Source organism: Nymphaea colorata, chromosome 3, assembly GCF_008831285.2.
Source record: "Nymphaea colorata isolate Beijing-Zhang1983 chromosome 3, ASM883128v2, whole genome shotgun sequence".
In the NCBI taxonomy this organism is placed as follows: Eukaryota; Viridiplantae; Streptophyta; class Magnoliopsida; order Nymphaeales; family Nymphaeaceae; genus Nymphaea; species Nymphaea colorata.
The window spans coordinates 25098416-25116136 of record NC_045140.1 but is presented as its reverse complement, the minus strand read 5'-3'; the positions used below and the strand labels follow the sequence as shown (position 1 = coordinate 25116136).

The following is a 17721-nucleotide window of genomic DNA, read 5'->3' as shown; positions in this document are numbered from 1 at the left end:
GATTAGATACGAAAACTTATACGAGTGATGTCATGCTGTGGCCATGTGGGTGACGTCACTTCCGCCTCGCATATATCTTCTGCTTGCACCTGCCAATTCTGTCGAATTAATTAATTAATTGAACTGGAGTTCTTCCTCTACCACATGGCGTTCAAGTTAGTTGTTACCCCTTGTAATATGGAAAAAATGTTGCACTTTTTATTTCTTACTTTTCGTGTAACTTGGCATGTTATTTCTCATATACATATGTATGGTATATTCATTTTTTATGCACTGATATTTACGTGAGAGTTTTTTTTTTTTTTTCTTTTAAAGACCCTATTTCTGAAGATGATTAACAGGTTTTTTGAACCTTTTGGATGTCTAAGCGAGTCTTAACGTAAATATTGGTTTGGGGATCAAAAAGACAAAACTGGTGCTTCAGTGAGTTGGCCAATTCAATCGAATCCGTTGTGAATCAGTAAAAAAATATATATAGCTAAAAAGACAACGAAAAATATATAATCAATTAAAAACAGGAAATTCTTACAATATTTTTAAAAATAATTAAAAACGACACATAACGCTCTTGAAATGAATTGGTTTGCTACTGGTTAACTTTCAATTCTTATACATAGTTAAGATGAACCAAGGCAGGGTTTTTATGGCGTACAACAAAAATTGTTTTGCTATTGGAAAAAATTTATGTCTTTGGATACAAAATTGCTGCACACATTTCCCCGAACGGAACAATAATGTTGTCACATTATAATAATATAAAGAAGTGCCTTTATTGGCTGGTCCACCTTGCTCTTTGTCATTGTTGGAAAAGCATGTTTCTTTCTAAGCCAGGATTATGCAAATGGTTGCGTCTGCGGCCAAATGCATTGAAGGTCGGTCGGAATCACACAAAAAACAAGAACCACATCTTGATTTGAGGCCTCCTTTACAACCTATCCAAAAGCTGTATATGCTGGAAAGTTTAAATTATAATAATGAAATTGTGGAGTTTTGGAATGCATTTATCATTCATAAGTTTTACCACAACATTACAGTTTTGTTTGCTAATGCGGCTCGCATTCAAGAGGTCTGAGGTTTGAATTACATCACCTTCAAGTATCTTACTCATCTCGGCTACAAACAGTGGAAAACATGACAGTTAAGTTGAAGAATGTACCATAAGTTCACCCTAACCTCGAAGGAAGCAAGAAACTTAGAGGCACAATGGTTGCTTTAGGAGTTCTACATCGAAGGTAGTTTCTCCTAAGTAAACATTAAAAAAAAAAAAACTATAAGAATTCAAAACTTTTCCGCCAAATTGGAGAATTGACATGATAGAATGCTCTCTCTTGTCAATGTGGCAGTTCTGCTAATTGCATGGACGGGCTTCTAAAGACGCATTTGATGGTTTGAAATTTTGATTGAATAATAAAAATTCTATGATCATAATTCCTCTTTAAATTGGAATGAAATCAAAATTCCAAGTTTCAGTTTACTAATTCCGTAAACAAAATACCTCGTTTGTTTAATAATCCCAATTTCTTACAAATTGGGCATTGTGATTCTAAAATTTCATGATTTTAGGTATATCAAACACCCCCTAGCTGTGATCACGTCATTAACTCAAAAAACTTGAATGATGGCACCATTGATTTGCTCTTCAAACCGATCGACGAACGTTACTGAAAAATATAATCCAACCAAAGTAGACTGTTCATGATGGTTCCATCACCCGACTAGCCGGGTCAGCTTTAAAACTTACAGGAAGGAAATTTGGAGTTCAATACTGCGAACCTCAAGCTGGCACGAATTGAATTTTAGACCTTTCTTAAAGGAAATGATAATAATAATAATACTTTCAACGATTATTTTGACATAGCATCAGACGAAAATTAATGGCTTTTGCTATTAATGTTTATGTACTTCAGAAACTTTCTATGTAAGAATTTTCAAAAATTTTCCTGGGAGAACCATACAAAAATATGAAATACCTGGTGGCCTTAATTCCACTTGCTACCATCCAATATTTATTTTCCCAGACATGAGAATCGGAGTATTGATGATATCATGATTCTGTCTCTATTCATGAAAACTAGTTGTCGACCAAATTGGATCCAGTATGTGAGATCTGATGGACCTTTCCTGGATCTGGATCGGGCTTTAATCTGGACATGCCAAAGAACATTATATTTTTCTCTCAAATCTCCTGTGCACATGTCTAATTGGTACAAAAAGATAAGTCTCCAACCTAACCACCATGACCAAAAAATATTGGTCCCCTTTGTGAAGTCGCTCCCTTTTTAAGGAAAATCACGAAAGGGCCCATGGTATTTGGTAAGTAATACTAAGGGAGGATTTTGTTGCTGGTGAAGCTTATTTAAGATAACTTCCCCTAGACATGTTATCTCTGTTTTCAGGAGACAGGTTCATTCATAAAAGATTTATCCGAATATGAGCTCTTCAAAAGTTGGGTGAAATTTTATCTGGATAAAAGTTTTTTTCTTTCCCTAGTCACAATTAAGCCTGGGCAATGGGTACGGTTACCCAATGGGTACGGCCCCATCACGCTTGACCCGGAAAAAGCCCACCCGATAATACATCGGGCTGGTCTGGGTCGCCTCGACGAAGCCCGATTCAACCTGGTTAGTTTTTTTTTAAAAAAAAATTTATTATTATTATTATTTAATAATAATGTATTTTATTATTAAAAATGTAATTTATATTTAAAATTTTATTTTGCATTAAAAAATATTTTTTATTTTAATTGGGCAGGGCCAGACCAAACCCTAGCTCAAGTATTAGGTATCGGGGTCAGGTTTCGGGCATAACGATTAGAACAGGCCAATTTTCAACATAATAACAAACAAGGGTGAAATTTTCCAAGATTGTTTTCCAGAACAAGAAGGGGAAAAAAAATGTTGATGCGATAAGCCGTAAGTCATGTCTTTTGTTGGTGTAGATTGGATTTATAGTCATTCCCTCTTAGAGTTTTTCACCAAACAAGAGAAGGCATCCAGAGCTGCAGCAGAAAGAATAAGGAGGAAAAGGAGATGTACAGAATGAACGGGAAATAGAGATAGAAAGAGAAATGTGAGTGGGTTCAGAATTGTTTACGGGTTTGCTTAAAGATCCAGATCTGAGTTCTCTGTTTGTCAATAGTCTATAGGTATTTAATCCAAAAAAATAGAAAATCCATTCTAAGGTGGTCAAAAGATAAAAAAGCATCCAATTTCCCAGCCAATTTATTATAGACCATATAGTGAGGGGCGGAGCCATGATTTTTTTTAGGGGCCGGCCAAAAGGAGCGACGGTTGGGCCAAACCAAAAAAATTGTTTTTTTCAATATAAAAAAATTGTTTTTTCAATATAAAAAAACTTTTTTTCCTGCGCTCACCTGGGCCATGTCCCAGGCGCATTTGGTAATTGCCATGGATATGAAGTATGAATTTGGATCTGAATCTAAATCTGTATCTCTAGGATCCGGTAAAGTTAAGTTAGTGAGAGTGAACTGATAAGTGGACATTTATTACACCACCAACCGAATGGACTTACCTTTCTCCCGAACTAAAGAGACGTGGATATGATGAATTGCTTTTTCGGACAACCAGAAATTTGCATTTAATGTTTCATTCACCCAACCACGGGAAAAACAGCACATCATGCACATGAATATTTATGGTTACTCATCTCACTACAGTTATAAGCGTTATTACCAGTTATTTTTGACACTCCTATTAAATATGCTAGGACTATAACCCATGGTGGTAAATACATCGATGACATAACATACCTTGTAAAAATAACATACAAAACATTACCAATGCAATTGTATATTTTTTCTGGAAAACGTTCTAATGTTAATAAGAAAATTAACGTTGCATGATAATTTTCAATACTAATAAAAAAATAAGTTATTTAGATATATTAATCATGTATCAATACTATTGCATTTAATTGAGAAAGTTAATACAAACTAATAAGTTGTCTTTATTAAAAGATATTTTGAACTTTTTAGCTTATGAGCCCAAGAAAAACATAGGGTCGATAAGCTTATCAGTGTCTTGTTTGATTTTGTAAAGCTTGGCTGTCTTTTTTTGACAATATCAAAAGGTGGCGTGCACTTTTTATCATTACTATTCCTTCAAGTCCATTTTCAAAAAAGTTTCCAATTGATTGAACAGTTAAGCTGGGAATCCGTCCTGCCCCCATCAGATTACACCTATCAAAAAGATCTTTGCATTATTAAAATCTTGACTTCCTTGGGCTAAAAGATTGAAGGTTAAATGCAAGTTGATAGCTAATGGGCATAACTCTTGTAGATAAGCTGGCGATATTTGATTAACCCCCAACTTAAAAAATGCGAGCACCGTTTGGTAATTTGACAAAAAGGTTGATTGAAGAACTGCTTTATGTAACACTGGTTTTTATTTGAATAAATTTTTTCTCCTTGAGTTTGACTGAGTCGAGAAAAAGTATTTCAACCCATCGTCTCAAAAAAAAAAAAAAGCCGAAGCTCCACTTGCTCGATCAGCTACTTTATGCCCTCGCGGTGCTTTAGATTAAAAAAAAAAGAAGAAGCTTACACTATGCTCTTCTTAATTCATGCAACAATAAAGAAACAAACCAGAAGATAAACAAAAGGGAAAATAAGTAAAATAAAACAAACAACCAATTATCCTAATATCACGTGTATTCTAACTTATGTGCCTATTCTTACAGCCTAAGACACCCTTAATACCATAACGCTTTCACTTTAATCATAAAATATAAAAATATAATGAACATACACAGCCAATCGTGTTTGGAGATGTTAGGGAAAACGAGAGGCAACGTATTTCCCCCACCCCCAACTCTCCTCCTCTCTTTTAACGCCGCATGGCCCGATAACGTGGGCCAATAGGGTGCATGGCGTGTTTTTTTTTTTTTTTTTGAGAGTCGGGAAGATGCTGTCTGTTTTTGCTAGCGTTGTTCATGAGTCGAGTTTGAGTTGAGCTGCTTAAGTCATAACAGCCTAAGTTCAAGCTCAAAATTATCATGCTTCAATACCCCATAATTCAAGTCAGTTGAGAGCTAATAATACTGGAAAGACTAAACAAGTAACTGTTGAGCTTGAAATATATATTTTTTTTCAGCACTAAGGATCATGTTGCACACATATCTCAGTCAAACTTAATTGGATTAAGTTTGGCTCATTTATAAGTACATGTGGTGATGGAATTAGGTGGAGCCGAGCTTGATACGAACCGAGTGACACAGGTTTGACTCGAGAACGAGTTCAAACAAAAGCGGCGGCCGCACAAAGTGGCGCGGGATGTCAAATAGCAGCGCGCTTGTTGATTTAATAATTAATCTGCTTTATTCGTAAATGACGAAAGTAGTCTCAAGCTGCGGTTCGCATAGCGTATGATTTCTTTGGTATTTCCGAAACATTTAGGGGGTGAAATAGTCAATTACGTTGGGGGATGTGTAACTCTTTTGTGAGGCGATGACGTAGCCACGTTTTGGATGAGGGAGAATTGTGAGGACAATTTAGTTATATGCGGACGGGAACAGTCTATTTCGGTCTTTTAGTTGACTCGTCGTCCTCCCAGGAGCGGATGGCCAGGATGGTTCGAAGGGGGGAGGAGAGAGAGCGCGATGGACGGTGGATGAGAGGGGAGAGGAAGCGGTAGCCGCCACCCTGCCGGCTGCAGCTGGGCAGAAAACGCCCTTCTTCCTTTCTTATCTCATAGCTTCTCTCTCTCTGTCTGACTGTTCTTTCTCGCTTTCCGAAATAATTTCCGGTTATTCCGGGAGCAGAATCTGATTACATCTTCTTTCCTCACCGAAGTTCGAACCTGGAGTTCTGGTTGAGGTTTTTTCTCCTGCTCTGGGAGAAAGTTCACCGTTTGGATCTTACTCGGCCGGCTGTAGACTTGAAGTTTCTGGGATCCCGATTTTCCCCTTTTCCGGTTTTGGGGGGATTCCTTTTGAGTCTGCTGAGGTTGGGATCTGGATCTCAGGGGTTGGGGATTGGCTGTCTGTTGATTGACTGAGGAAAAGGTGGGGGAGGAAAATGCAGAGACAGCTGCCAACACGTGTGATGGAGAGATCGAGCTCAATGAGGAGGGAAAAGAGGGCGTTGGAGCCCGCGGCGGGGACGGTGGCGGAGGGCGAGGCGCGGCCGCCAGAGGAGAAGCGGCAAAAAGTCCCCGCTCTCGCCAGGTCTGCTCTAATCGCTTGTCATCATTTTAGTCCGGATCATGGTCATCATCGTTGTTGTCGTCGTCTTCTTTTTCGCTTCCTTTTTGTTCTTGCTTCTGGAATTTCTTTGTGTTGAAGATGATTTCTCTCTATTGTGGTTAGGGTTCTTCCCCTCCTGTTTGGAGTTGTTTTGTTAAAGAGTCTTTAGTGAATTGAGAGCTTAGAGTGACTTGAGAGCTTGTTCGGTCGACGAGAATTTGGGTGGCAAATACTCTTTGAGCTACGTTTTCTGGATATGGGAAAGATGCTTTGGGGTTCTAGTTGTGTTTCGACCTTATGGTGTTTTTCTCCTTCTTTTTATTGAAGTGAGGAATAGGTGGTTTCTATTGATGGAGCGGTTTTTTTTTTTTTTTTGTAAATTATTTATTGTTTCTGCGTATGTGGTCGATATGCTGAGCTGGAAATCAGGAAGATGGTTAAGAAAATAATCCATTATATCTTAATGTTCCATCTTTAATCTTTGTTCCCATTTACAAATTTTGGTTCCTTGTGTTGCTAGTTTTGATGCTTCTCCTTCTAGCATTTATTTATTATTTTGTCAAGAAATGAGATCTTATGGTGCATATTTTTCGTTTGTATTGTGTTCTTCTCTTCCACATATAGGACCTCTTTCTCTAAGTCTTGTTTGATTTCATTTTCTCAGTTCTTTTGATTATGCATCCATTGTTTCCTTTGTTGTTTGCATAATCTTTCTACTGCATTCTGTTGTAAGTGTCTTTTTTTTTTTTGGAATCCTTAATTTGTCGCTATTTTCGTCCAGTTTTAATTCATACTTCATAACAAAGGTGACCAGTTTGGAGAACAAGTATCACATCACACATTCCTTGTTTGGTGAACCTGTTTGGAAACCAGTATCACATCTCTCATTCCTTGTTTGGCTATGTAATGCTTTGCATCACAAGGATTTCTTGCCCATTTAAGTGTAGTGGGAATTTCCTTTTCTTAGGCCGCTCTCTTCAGCAGTTGCTTATTGTTCATACATTGCTATTTGCAGCGTTATAGTGGAAGCTCTGAAGGTGGACAGCTTACAGAAACTTTGCTCATCTTTGGAGCCTATTCTTCGTAGAGTTGTAAGTTAAACTTTGTGTTTTAATTTGATCATCCATGCCAAGATAGGAAGCATGTACCTGTTTGAACTTTGATATATTGCTAAATTTGATGGACAGGTCTTCAACTATTTCTTGTGTTAATTGTGAGTGTGGCATGAGGAGATTTTACCATATGTAATCTAATCCCTACACAGTTACCGGCTGTAGCAGATAAGCAATTTTTAGCTTCTTCTGCAAATCCTAGCATACAAAATTCAATCTTGTTATGTCACAGTAGCTGCATCACAATATTTGTTTTTGCTGACTGAATGGTTCTACCTGGCTATAAAATGAGGACTGTTTATTCTGTGAATACGTCTTTGTCAAAAGCCTAGTTCTTTGCATTTTTCCATTGTTTTGAAGGTGTATCGGTGCAAAGATTTTGTAGTCTTTGTCTATTTGATATGTTTGGTGTCACATTGTTTATGATAACGTAGTTTCCCCCCTACCCCACTAACCCAACCTAAAATGTGGTTGTGGATGACATGTGAATAATTTATATATCTATAACAAACATAGGACTACACTGAAATGTAGATAATGCCATTAAAGAGAAGCATTTCAGTATTTCTTGCCATTTGCCTGGCAGAAAGTTAATGCTTTATGGCCTTTTGCTTCATAGCTTGATTACTATCTATTTCTAAATTTTTTTGATTGCACATTTTGTCATATTTGGGCTGGTTTGGATGATACGAGGCTGAAACCTTGCTTTGTTGCCAACTTTTGCACAGAAACAAGGTTTTTGGTAAAGGAGGTATGCCAAAAATCTGGCTGAGAAATGTGGTGCTGCTCTGGTAGGTAGTTTTGAAAACTGCAGGAATGCATAAACCAAAAAAGGAAAAGTAGAAGGTCCAATGAGCCCACTCGTGGCTGCTGTGCAGCAGAGAAGTTGAATGGAGCACAAAACCTTAAGAACTGTTTTTTTTTTTTTTCCATAAAAGGCCAATTTCGTGGATGCTGGTCGGTATGGGAGTGGGGGGTTGGGCTTGGTCGAGCCGCCTAGGGTACCCTGGACTGCTCATTTCTTTGCAGGTAAATGGCTTGAAAGGGATGGCAAATTGTAAAGGGAACACTTTTTTGCATATTTCCTCAAAGCCGTTTCTGGTCAGCAGTTTGCAAGAAAATGGCAGGATTGGCTGTCTGTCCTAGTCTGTGCCAGTCTAACCATGCTACAGCCAATTGTGTGGAATCCCCATTGTGTCCCCACCAATGGTGGCAGGTAATGGGGGCTTCAAAGAGAGGTATCTGAACCCATCTTGATTTGGTTACCAAGTTAGAAGGAAAATCTGGTTAGACACAGGGACATTTTTCTCTTAAACATGGTGTCACACTAAAGTGAGTTCTATACCTGGTTTTTTGTGCGTGTCATCCAAAGAGGAGATAAAGCTGGAATACATTGTTTACATTTTGCTATAAAAGGTTCAATAACCCATTCTGGTTATTCAGCTTTGGAAGGGTACACAGTATGCTTGTTGCTCACTTATTGTACTGGGACAAGCTATTAAGGTTCATTAGGAAAATGAGGATGGCTTATAATGAATTACTCAATTCTTTTGTCTGCTTATTAAATGTTGCAACTTGCAGTAGCTGTCAGATTTTGTCAGTTAAATGTCTGCAGGATTATGGTGTATGAGTTTGCCATGATGCCATTATAGCCAGAAGATATGATGAAGAAAAGTTGTAAAGCTGGATTTTAAACTGATAGTTGTCTTGCTTGTGGGACATATGAAAAAATTGCAGAAAAATAGCTTTACAGTAACAACTTTAAAATAAAAGAAGAATAATATAAACTGGCAGATGGTGGCTTTTGGTCAAAAAGTTAACTGGAGTGGCTGAAAACAACAAGAATATCTATTGTGGATATATTTTTAAAAATAATCTTTGTGGAAACTGTGTAATGAAATGAATGACCACAGTTTAAAAATGTTTTGAGTCACATACTATCTTCTTGAGCAGATTTAGAGCCTCTGGTTTTCTTCTCCTGGTCTTTTTCTCAGGGCCTGAACTTGCACTTGTAAGAACTAATGGTTCTGTAACCAATGGAAGTCCTAGCAGCTTCCCTTGAAAGTCTTTGCTAGGTTAGGTTGACTCGTCGCTTCTGCATTGCTAATTCGTTGTAAAAGCAACGGGATGCAACATTCATCATTTTTAGATATCAACTCCTTGCATTGAGTTGTCTGACAGCTCTAATCAAGGCCCTTTGGTGGGGTTGAATTTTTTATCACATATATTTTCTGACAAACCCTTTTTCTTGTGCAATCTTAATTCTTGAAAGTGATTGATGATGTTTTATTGTGTGCATTTTTCTTCTTTTAGTTTTTACCTTTTTTTTCCTGTCAAACACTCTTTTATTGGTCAAATGACTTGGTCTTAATAGATGACAGTATAGACTATCCTTTAGCATCTGATCGACATGATCATGTTTGTGTGATTATTTTCTCTCTCTGTGGAAGCAGGTTAGTGAAGAAGTGGAACGTGCTTTAGCAAAACTGGGCCCTGCCAGGATCGGTGGAAGGTATACGCCTGTTTTGTTTAGTAAACATCAAGTTAAAAAAATGTGCACCTTTTTCTTATTTCGTGTCATTGATCTTGTGCAGCTTGTATGTTCTTCACTTCTTCTGTTTTGTTGAAGTGTCTGTTTCTTATAAAATAGAAATAATCAGTGTTGCAAAGTCAGTCTGAAGACTCTGAACCACACTGATCAGCCAATCTGAGTCGAATTGGTGGCAAATCAATTTGATTCATTGCCCAATGCAAGGGTGTCACTTGTCATATATTATTCATTTTTTATTATGAAAAAATATTTTTAAAGTCCTTTCTTTTTTAATGATTATATATTTATGTTTTCTTTTGTTTTTATAGTATATAATAATAAAATTTCCATTTATTTTATATTTACAATATCTAATAATAAAATTTCCAGTTTTATAACTGATTGAAGGCTTCAACCAATGCTGTAGAAAGTGGCATCGGCCTTGTATTGGTTTGGTCACTGATATGGCATGTCTGCCAATACATATCACTATGTATTGGTCTGTATCAGCCTATTTTTATTTTATAGTTTTTAAAAATAATTAAAAATAATTTAAATTGAATGAGAAAATGAAAAAATAAAAAAATAAAACCTGTTTCAGCAGGGGGCTGACACTATATATGTCATCTGATACACTCCAATTGACAGCATTATTGATAATGCTGGATTAAATTGAATTACTGTATTGGCCAATTCATTCAATCGGCAGCCTAGCTGACTTGACTCGATTTCTGATTTTCCAGCATCAGGGATAACTACCATTTGGCTATGTCACATGGATGAAAAGGCAGCAGCATTAAGGTAGTAAATTACCCGTATACGGCTTGTTTTGGGATCAACGTGCTATGGCCTGACCCAAGCTTGCTTTGTAACACCAAAAAACAGAATTCACTTATCGATGCAAGAACCAACCTGGACTAATCGGTTGCAGATTCATTCTTTGAGATACATTCTTTGACTTCAGCCTGGGTTTCCCGATTAAGCCTGATTAGTATAAAATTTTTATTAAAAAAATAATGTAATGATAATACGATGTTAACAAATAACAATTATCAACTGGGCCAAGCTGGGCTGAGTCAGGAAACTGACATACTCCTGACCGAGTTGCTGTCAGCCCACTTAGTTTTAGGACTGGGTCGAGCTTGGATCGGGTTCAGTCTGGCAGTCTCAGGGTTGGTAGGTTCTGACAGGCCGGACCAGCCTGAACCCAGCCTGTATGCAGCCCTAAGACTAAGCAAAAGAGGAAGAGGAGGAGGAGGAGAAGAAAGGGGGAGTAAACGATCAAAGGAGGAGGTGAAGAGTAGGAAAGAGAAGGAACTTACATGGCTGCTGCAGGAGGAGAGGCAGTGGCTGGTCATGGGTGGAAGGAGGAAAAAGAAGAAAAGATGCTAGGCTTTTATGTATTGGGGACTTAAAGTTTTTTGTTTTAAACTTTTCTTTTATTATGATTTGAAGGAGAGACTTATTTACAGTTTATGAAAAGTTGCCTTCCAACTTTTTGCATTCTTTTAACATGACAATTTACATAAGAGACTTATTTTACAATTTGCACAAATATATATGTTTTTAGTTTTAACTTTCTCTCTCTCACTCTCACAAAATGCATGCATTACTCACAGATATATATATATATATATATATATATATATATATATATGCACACATATGCATGCACACGTCTGCTTGTTGCACCTGCAAACAAGTTTTTTGGAAAAATGTCGCATACTGCATCCATGTGAGATTGCCATTTGCATTGTGTTGTTCTAATTCTGGTAGTTCAGAACATGATTTGTTCTTTGGACTCTTCGAAGTCTACCAGAGGAAATGATCTAACATGGATGGATCATGACCATTTTGTAAACTGAAGATGGATTGTATGTGCTTGTACAGATGCTTCTTCAAGTCAATGTTTTTTCTGTTCTGATATATTTGAATAGAATGCTATTGGGGTCTTAGACAAGTTATTAGTGTGATACATATTCGTATATGGGAAAGTATATACTGTATGGGCGTGTTTGACAGCCTTGAATTTTGATTCTAGAATTAAAATTCTATAAATAAAATTCCACCTCAAATTGGAATTGGAATGAAAAATTCCGGTTCTAGTTTCTCTTTGTGTTTGATAGTTTGGAATTTTGATTCCAGAACTGAATTTGACATGTTTGATAAAACAATAATTAAAATTCTGAAATAATTGATGATATGTGTCCTAAAGAGATGAAAAAATTCTAAAATGCTGAAATCATAATTTCACCTCTTAGGGTAAAATTACAATTCCGGAATTTTGATTCAAGAATAAACCTATAATCCTTGGATCAATATTCCAAACTATGGCCTGAATTGGCTGTTGTACTCAGCTTAGGCGGGGGTATTATGTTATTATAGCAAAAACCAGTATCTGTTATGCATGTTTCATGCTTTTACCGTTGCACTCTTCTTTCTATCTATTGAAAAAGGCAGGGAAAAAATGATGACACTCAATATTAGGAAAAAAATAATTCCTTTTCTTTATACTGCTCTCTGGGTATGTGTATCACACACCACACTTATGAATAATACTGGGAAAATGCAGGCCCACACCAAAGCAGATAGAAGGACCAAGTGGACAAAACCTGCAGTTACACTTTCGCTCAACGCTATCTCTACCGCTTTTCACTGGGGGAAAGGTCGAAGGGGAGCAAGGCTCAGCAGTCCATGTGGTGTTAATGGATGCAGTAACAGGTCAAGTTGTAACATCAGGCCCAGAATCATCTATCAAGCTAGATATTGTTGTGCTTGAAGGGGACTTCAACAATGAAAATGATGATGACTGGACCGAAGAAGAGTTTGAAAGCCATGTTGTAAAGGAACGTGAAGGTAAGAGGCCACTTCTGACTGGAGATTTGCAGGTGACTTTGAAAGAAGGAGTTGGCACGCTTGGAGAGCTTACATTTACAGATAACTCAAGCTGGATACGTAGTAGGAAATTCAGGCTTGGTCTCAAGGTTGCTTCTGGCTACTGTGAGGGAATTCGTATCCGTGAAGCCAAAACAGAGGCATTTACGGTTAAGGACCATAGAGGGGAATGTATGTATTAGACTTTTAATTTTAGATTATATATATTTGTTTCATTATCTGGATGTGGCTCAGGCAATTTGATTGGTTTGTCCTGTTGCCTAGGTAGAAGATTTAATAATTTCCTTAGTGTTATACTAAAGTTGCACTTTTATTTGTGACAGTGTACAAGAAGCATTATCCACCAGCATTTAACGATGAGGTTTGGAGACTGGAGAAAATAGGAAAGGATGGTTCATTTCATAAGAAATTGACTAAAGCGGGAATTTTTACAGTTGAGGACTTCCTGCGGCTTGTTGCAAGGGATCCACAAAGACTGCGGAATGTATGGTGTGAAGGTTATTTGATCTTACATGAGAATATAATTTTCTTATGCTGATCCATTTTCTTCTTTTGCCCTTATAGATCCTTGGAAGTGGTATGTCCAATAAGATGTGGGAAATTACAGTGGAGCATGCAAAAACTTGTCTGCTTAGTGGAAAGCTTTATGTGTACTATACTGATGATTCACAGAGCATTGGAGTGGTTTTCAACAACATTTATGAATTGTATGGTCTTATTTCTGGTGAACAATACTATTCAGCAGAGTCCCTCTCTGATGAACAGAAGGTCAGCACCTGAAATGTAACTGTTAGATGTCATGAAGCAATTCGTCAGAATTTTTAGATTGCTCAACAGCAAAAAGGAACACATGCTTTTTGTCACGATATCATGCTAAATACCCATGCACCAAAAAAAGAAAAAAAGAAAACCAAAGATATGTTGTCAAAGCTTAATGCATTTTTTCCAGATGAGTCCCTTTTTGAGGTAAAATAGTTATAGATATTTGAAATGCCAAAAAGGCTCCCACTCTCAATCTCCATCATTTTCTGAATTTGTTTGCTAATGAACCAAAACGGCTGAGCAAATCTGTCAACAAATCTTAATTCAATGTCTTAGGTCAATTTTTTGTTCCGCACCCTCCACCTGCACTTGAGGTCATAAACAATGTACATATTTTGCATGGAGCAAGACAAATATGTAGATGCTCTCAAAGCTTATGTTGTGTGATATGAAAAAGATTTATGCTCATGAAGAGAAATCTAAGGGAGGGTTTGGATGTCACCCTCATTTAAACTCGTTTTGTTTTGTGAAAATTTGGTTTTATGAAAGTTTCTTAATGAGTTCTAAAAACTTGGTTTATTTATTTGTGTGACACACCCAAAACTTGGATTTTGGTGAGTAACCTCAAGAGGGTTGGGTCAGGTTTTTCATTCCCTTTTACAAAGCCAAGTTTTGTCAAAACTGAGTCAACCTAATTTTGATGGCACCCAAGACACTCCAAAAAGTTGGTTCTGGAGACGAAACCTGGTTTTGCTGTCAAAACCTTGTTTGGAGTGTTATGCAAATAAGCCCTAAATGTATTAATTGGCTTGAACTTTTAATCATATACTGAGTAGTTTGATTCCTGGATGGCAGGTATATGTGGATACATTGGTGACAAAAGCGTATGATAATTGGACACGTGTAATAGAATATGATGGGAAAGCACTGCTGAACTTTAGACAGAACAAAAAGATGATTACTACTCGGTCAGATAGTCGAACTGCTAATTCTGAATACCTGGTGCTTGATCAGCAAACGTCTATGCAGCAAATGCCCATTACAGCTAATTCTGGACAGAATGTCATGCATCCTGGAACCTGTGTTAGAGGTCTCTCTCTCTCTCTCTCTCTCTCTCTCTCTCTCTCTCGCCCCAAAAGCACATGCAAACTTGGATTTTTTTTATTTGACGTTGTTAGTGAACTTTGGAGTATTAGTTGGACATGCTGTTACTTGATTTTCCTTTCATAAAATGCTCAATGACCTTTGATTTTTGAAGGGAAATCCTTTTTGGAGGTTCCTTGTTCTTTAACTGGCCTCTGCATACAATGCTTCAGAACAGCTTAACTTGCTGATCGTGTTGCTCATCCTGGTAGTTGCTGAAGGATGAATTTTAGATTAAAATCCGTTGTGCATGTGCTCAATGTAAAGTGTGTTGTTTCATTGAGTCATGCGTTTTTCTTTAACTTCATTTGGTGGTTCCTTGTCAAATGGTCGTGATCTTTTGACATGTGAAAGTCATTGAGGAACTGATTCTTTCATTTTTCATGCATTGGCTTTGCATTTAACGCCTTTAGAGTGGCTTCAAGTGTTTGCTCACTTTAGAGATGGCTTTTAGATTTAAATTCATTTTTATACCATTGCGTAGTAGTGTTTGACTGACTCCGGTGCATCTCTCTTCTATTTTGTGATTCAGTTGGATGCTTTGCATATACATATGACCAAACATCCCTACCCTTCTCTCTCTTGCATGCTGCCTTTTGCTCTCAGAAAAAGAAAGACTCACTGTACTTTTCTAGGGGATGATTTCCATGTCAAAAATTTTGATGATTATCGAATTCACTTGTCTTTTTGTAGGAGATGCAAGTACATCTGGGTACAGTGGCAATCCATCAGCTCACTACTCAACCATGTCCCAGCCGCTAATTGCTAATAACTTCCAGATTGACACTGCTGCATATTCTGCTGCAAACCAACTTATGAGTTCTTCCCACCAGGCTGAAGGCGTCCAAACTGGTTCCTTAGTTGGATTGGCCTTGGGACCTCCGCAGTCTGCTATGGGTTTTGAATCTATCGGGACACCCTTACAAGCAGGAACTATGAGCTCACTTGATGAGTGGCCTCGCCAAAGGGACCAGGATTTCTTTCCTGAAGAGGAGATCCGAGTGAGAAGCTCAGAAATGCTTGAGAGTGAAGACATGCAACAACTGCTCCGGCTCTTCAGCATGGGAGGAGGTGGCATGAATATGTCGGATGACCCTTATTCTACATACATTCAAACACCAGCACAGAACTATGGCTTCAGTCAGAACCACACCCGGTCATCAGGCAAAGCTGTAGTAGGGTGGCTGAAGCTCAGAGCAGCTTTGCGTTGGGGTATCTTTATTAGAAAGATTGCAGCCGAGAAGCGAGCAAAAATTGTTGAATTGGATGATTCCTGATGAATCGCGAGGCTTCTCCAGCATGTGGCATTCAGTATCAACTGCAATTCAGTAACGACTGCAATTGCCGTAACATGGAAGTGACTTGGGGCGGTAGCCATGGTTTGGTTGCTTCTGCAAGTTCAGGCGAGCTAGTGTTGACTACTTTCTGGTTGCCTATGCAATCCTATATGTAAATGCATCTGTAAATTTAAGTATTTGTTACTATTTTTTTGCCTAATTTAGACTGGATTTCACTAAAATGCCATGTATCAATCAGCGATTGATCCACTTCCTGATCTTCTCTCTCTTATATGTGGGATATGTGTCTGTGAGCGTGTGCATGCATCTGTGTTCTTTGCACCCCTTTAGCATTTTGCCTAATTTTTTTGCACGTCCTTTCATTGTCTTTTCCTGTTCTGATGTTCGTCTTGGTTTGCCTGCCAATTCTCATAGAATTTTAGAAGATTCTAATAATTTGCTTCATGAGGTTGGGGAGATTTTTGAGTGCTGTCAGGGGGTCACCCTTGCCGGTCGGTGTGGATTTTGACAAGTGTTGGTGAGCATTCTGACATTTCCTGGTAAGCTCCAGCAACAGATCTACGACAGATAATTTACAATTTACTTATTTTGACATATGTTTGTTTAGCTGACGAGGAGACCTTCAAGAAGGACAACCTTGTCAGTGATCCTTGATTTCCAACCTTTCCAGGGACAAGAAGAAGCTCAGGCAGCAGAAGGATAGAGTTAAGACTTGCGCTATTTGCAGTTTTCTCTTACAATCTGTGAAAGACTTTTGAAAAATACTTGTGAACGGGGTCTTGCACCCAGGGACAGAATTAGAGAATTTAGATGGGGGGCTTGGTTATATGTAGCGATTGAATGCTCAGCTTTAGCTGCACTTGACGGTGCTCTTCTTGCTATGCCGATTTTGTCGGCTGTCAGTCCTTGTTCTGTTCTTCCTGTACAGGTTCCTCGACTTTGTTAATAATATTAGGTGCAGTTCCCCAGCAGAGTTGCATCGGAATGCTATTTTCGCCTGCCTGGTGGCTCGCCTAGCCAGCCATCAAACTGGCAGCCTCAGAGAGAGAGAGAGTCCACCTGAGGGCTGACCGGGCTCCTGTTGACGCCTCCAGGCGGTCTGTGTGTGGTTCCGCTTCACCTCGTCAAAAGCGGACGTGGTTATTCATGATGTCAGGGGAACCCCAATTAGTGAAAGCAAAAACAAGCACTAATTACACTTGAATGGTTAAAATTATTTGGGAAAATAATTTGCTTTGAATTCCAGAGTCTTCCTTTTCCATTTTGGTGGAGAGGCTCTTTTCTCCACCTTTGCATTGTCAGTGGTTCATATTTTCGTCATTCGTGGAGTTTAGGGCAGTGACACGACGAGACCATCACTTATTTGAGTCTACCTCACTCCAGTTAGAGCAAAAATCCTTGAGGATGGAGCGGTTATGTAAACCTTAGAGACATAAATTATATGACCTTGAGGATGGTCTTTTTTAAAGTAAACATTATAGAAAAAATAAGCACGATGTTTAGACTCTAATGATCAAGACTTGGTCCAAGCAAATGAATCCAATATGGTACGCGCTGAAGAAACAGGAGTCTGATTTATTTTGGATCCAGTTGAAAGTCTATCACTCCATTATACCCCTCAGTGTTTTGTTATTGCATTTAACTGCCCCAAATTTTTTACATATTTAGGAGGAGCACCACCCGCGACGACGTGATGGTGATGCGGGTGCGGGCGGGCTCCAGATGCGCGCACCCAAGTTAGTCAAACAAGGTGACTCATATTGTCCAATTTTTAGGTTTT

The 17721-nt window shown here is 38.2% G+C and overlaps 1 protein-coding gene across 1 annotated transcript; it reads left to right on the top strand.

Annotated features, from left to right (window-relative positions):
• Positions 1 to 5623: 5623 nt before the first annotated feature.
• On the top strand, positions 5624 to 16212 carry LOC116250292 (calmodulin-binding protein 60 D-like). The gene is made up of 8 exons (XM_031623917.2): positions 5624 to 6183; positions 7217 to 7292; positions 9767 to 9825; positions 12416 to 12909; positions 13062 to 13222; positions 13303 to 13506; positions 14356 to 14590; positions 15337 to 16212. The coding sequence occupies exons 1-8, from the start codon at positions 6035 to 6037 to the stop codon at positions 15918 to 15920; spliced, it is 1962 nt and encodes a 653-aa protein (XP_031479777.1). The 5' UTR covers positions 5624 to 6034; the 3' UTR covers positions 15921 to 16212.
• The last annotated feature ends 1509 nt before the right edge of the window (positions 16213 to 17721 follow it).

What these genes read in the sequence shown, in the direction of transcription:
- LOC116250292 (XM_031623917.2), top strand. Translation starts at nt 6,035, where the DNA reads ATGCAGAGACAGCTGCCAACACGTGTGATGGAGAGATCGAGCTCAATG. An exon ending in CCTGCCAGGATCGGTGGAAG is followed by an intron (nt 9,826 to 12,415) that starts GTATACGCCTGT and finishes GGGAAAATGCAG; the next exon opens with GCCCACACCAAAGCAGATAG. An exon ending in TAAGGACCATAGAGGGGAAT is followed by an intron (nt 12,910 to 13,061) that starts GTATGTATTAGA and finishes TATTTGTGACAG; the next exon opens with TGTACAAGAAGCATTATCCA.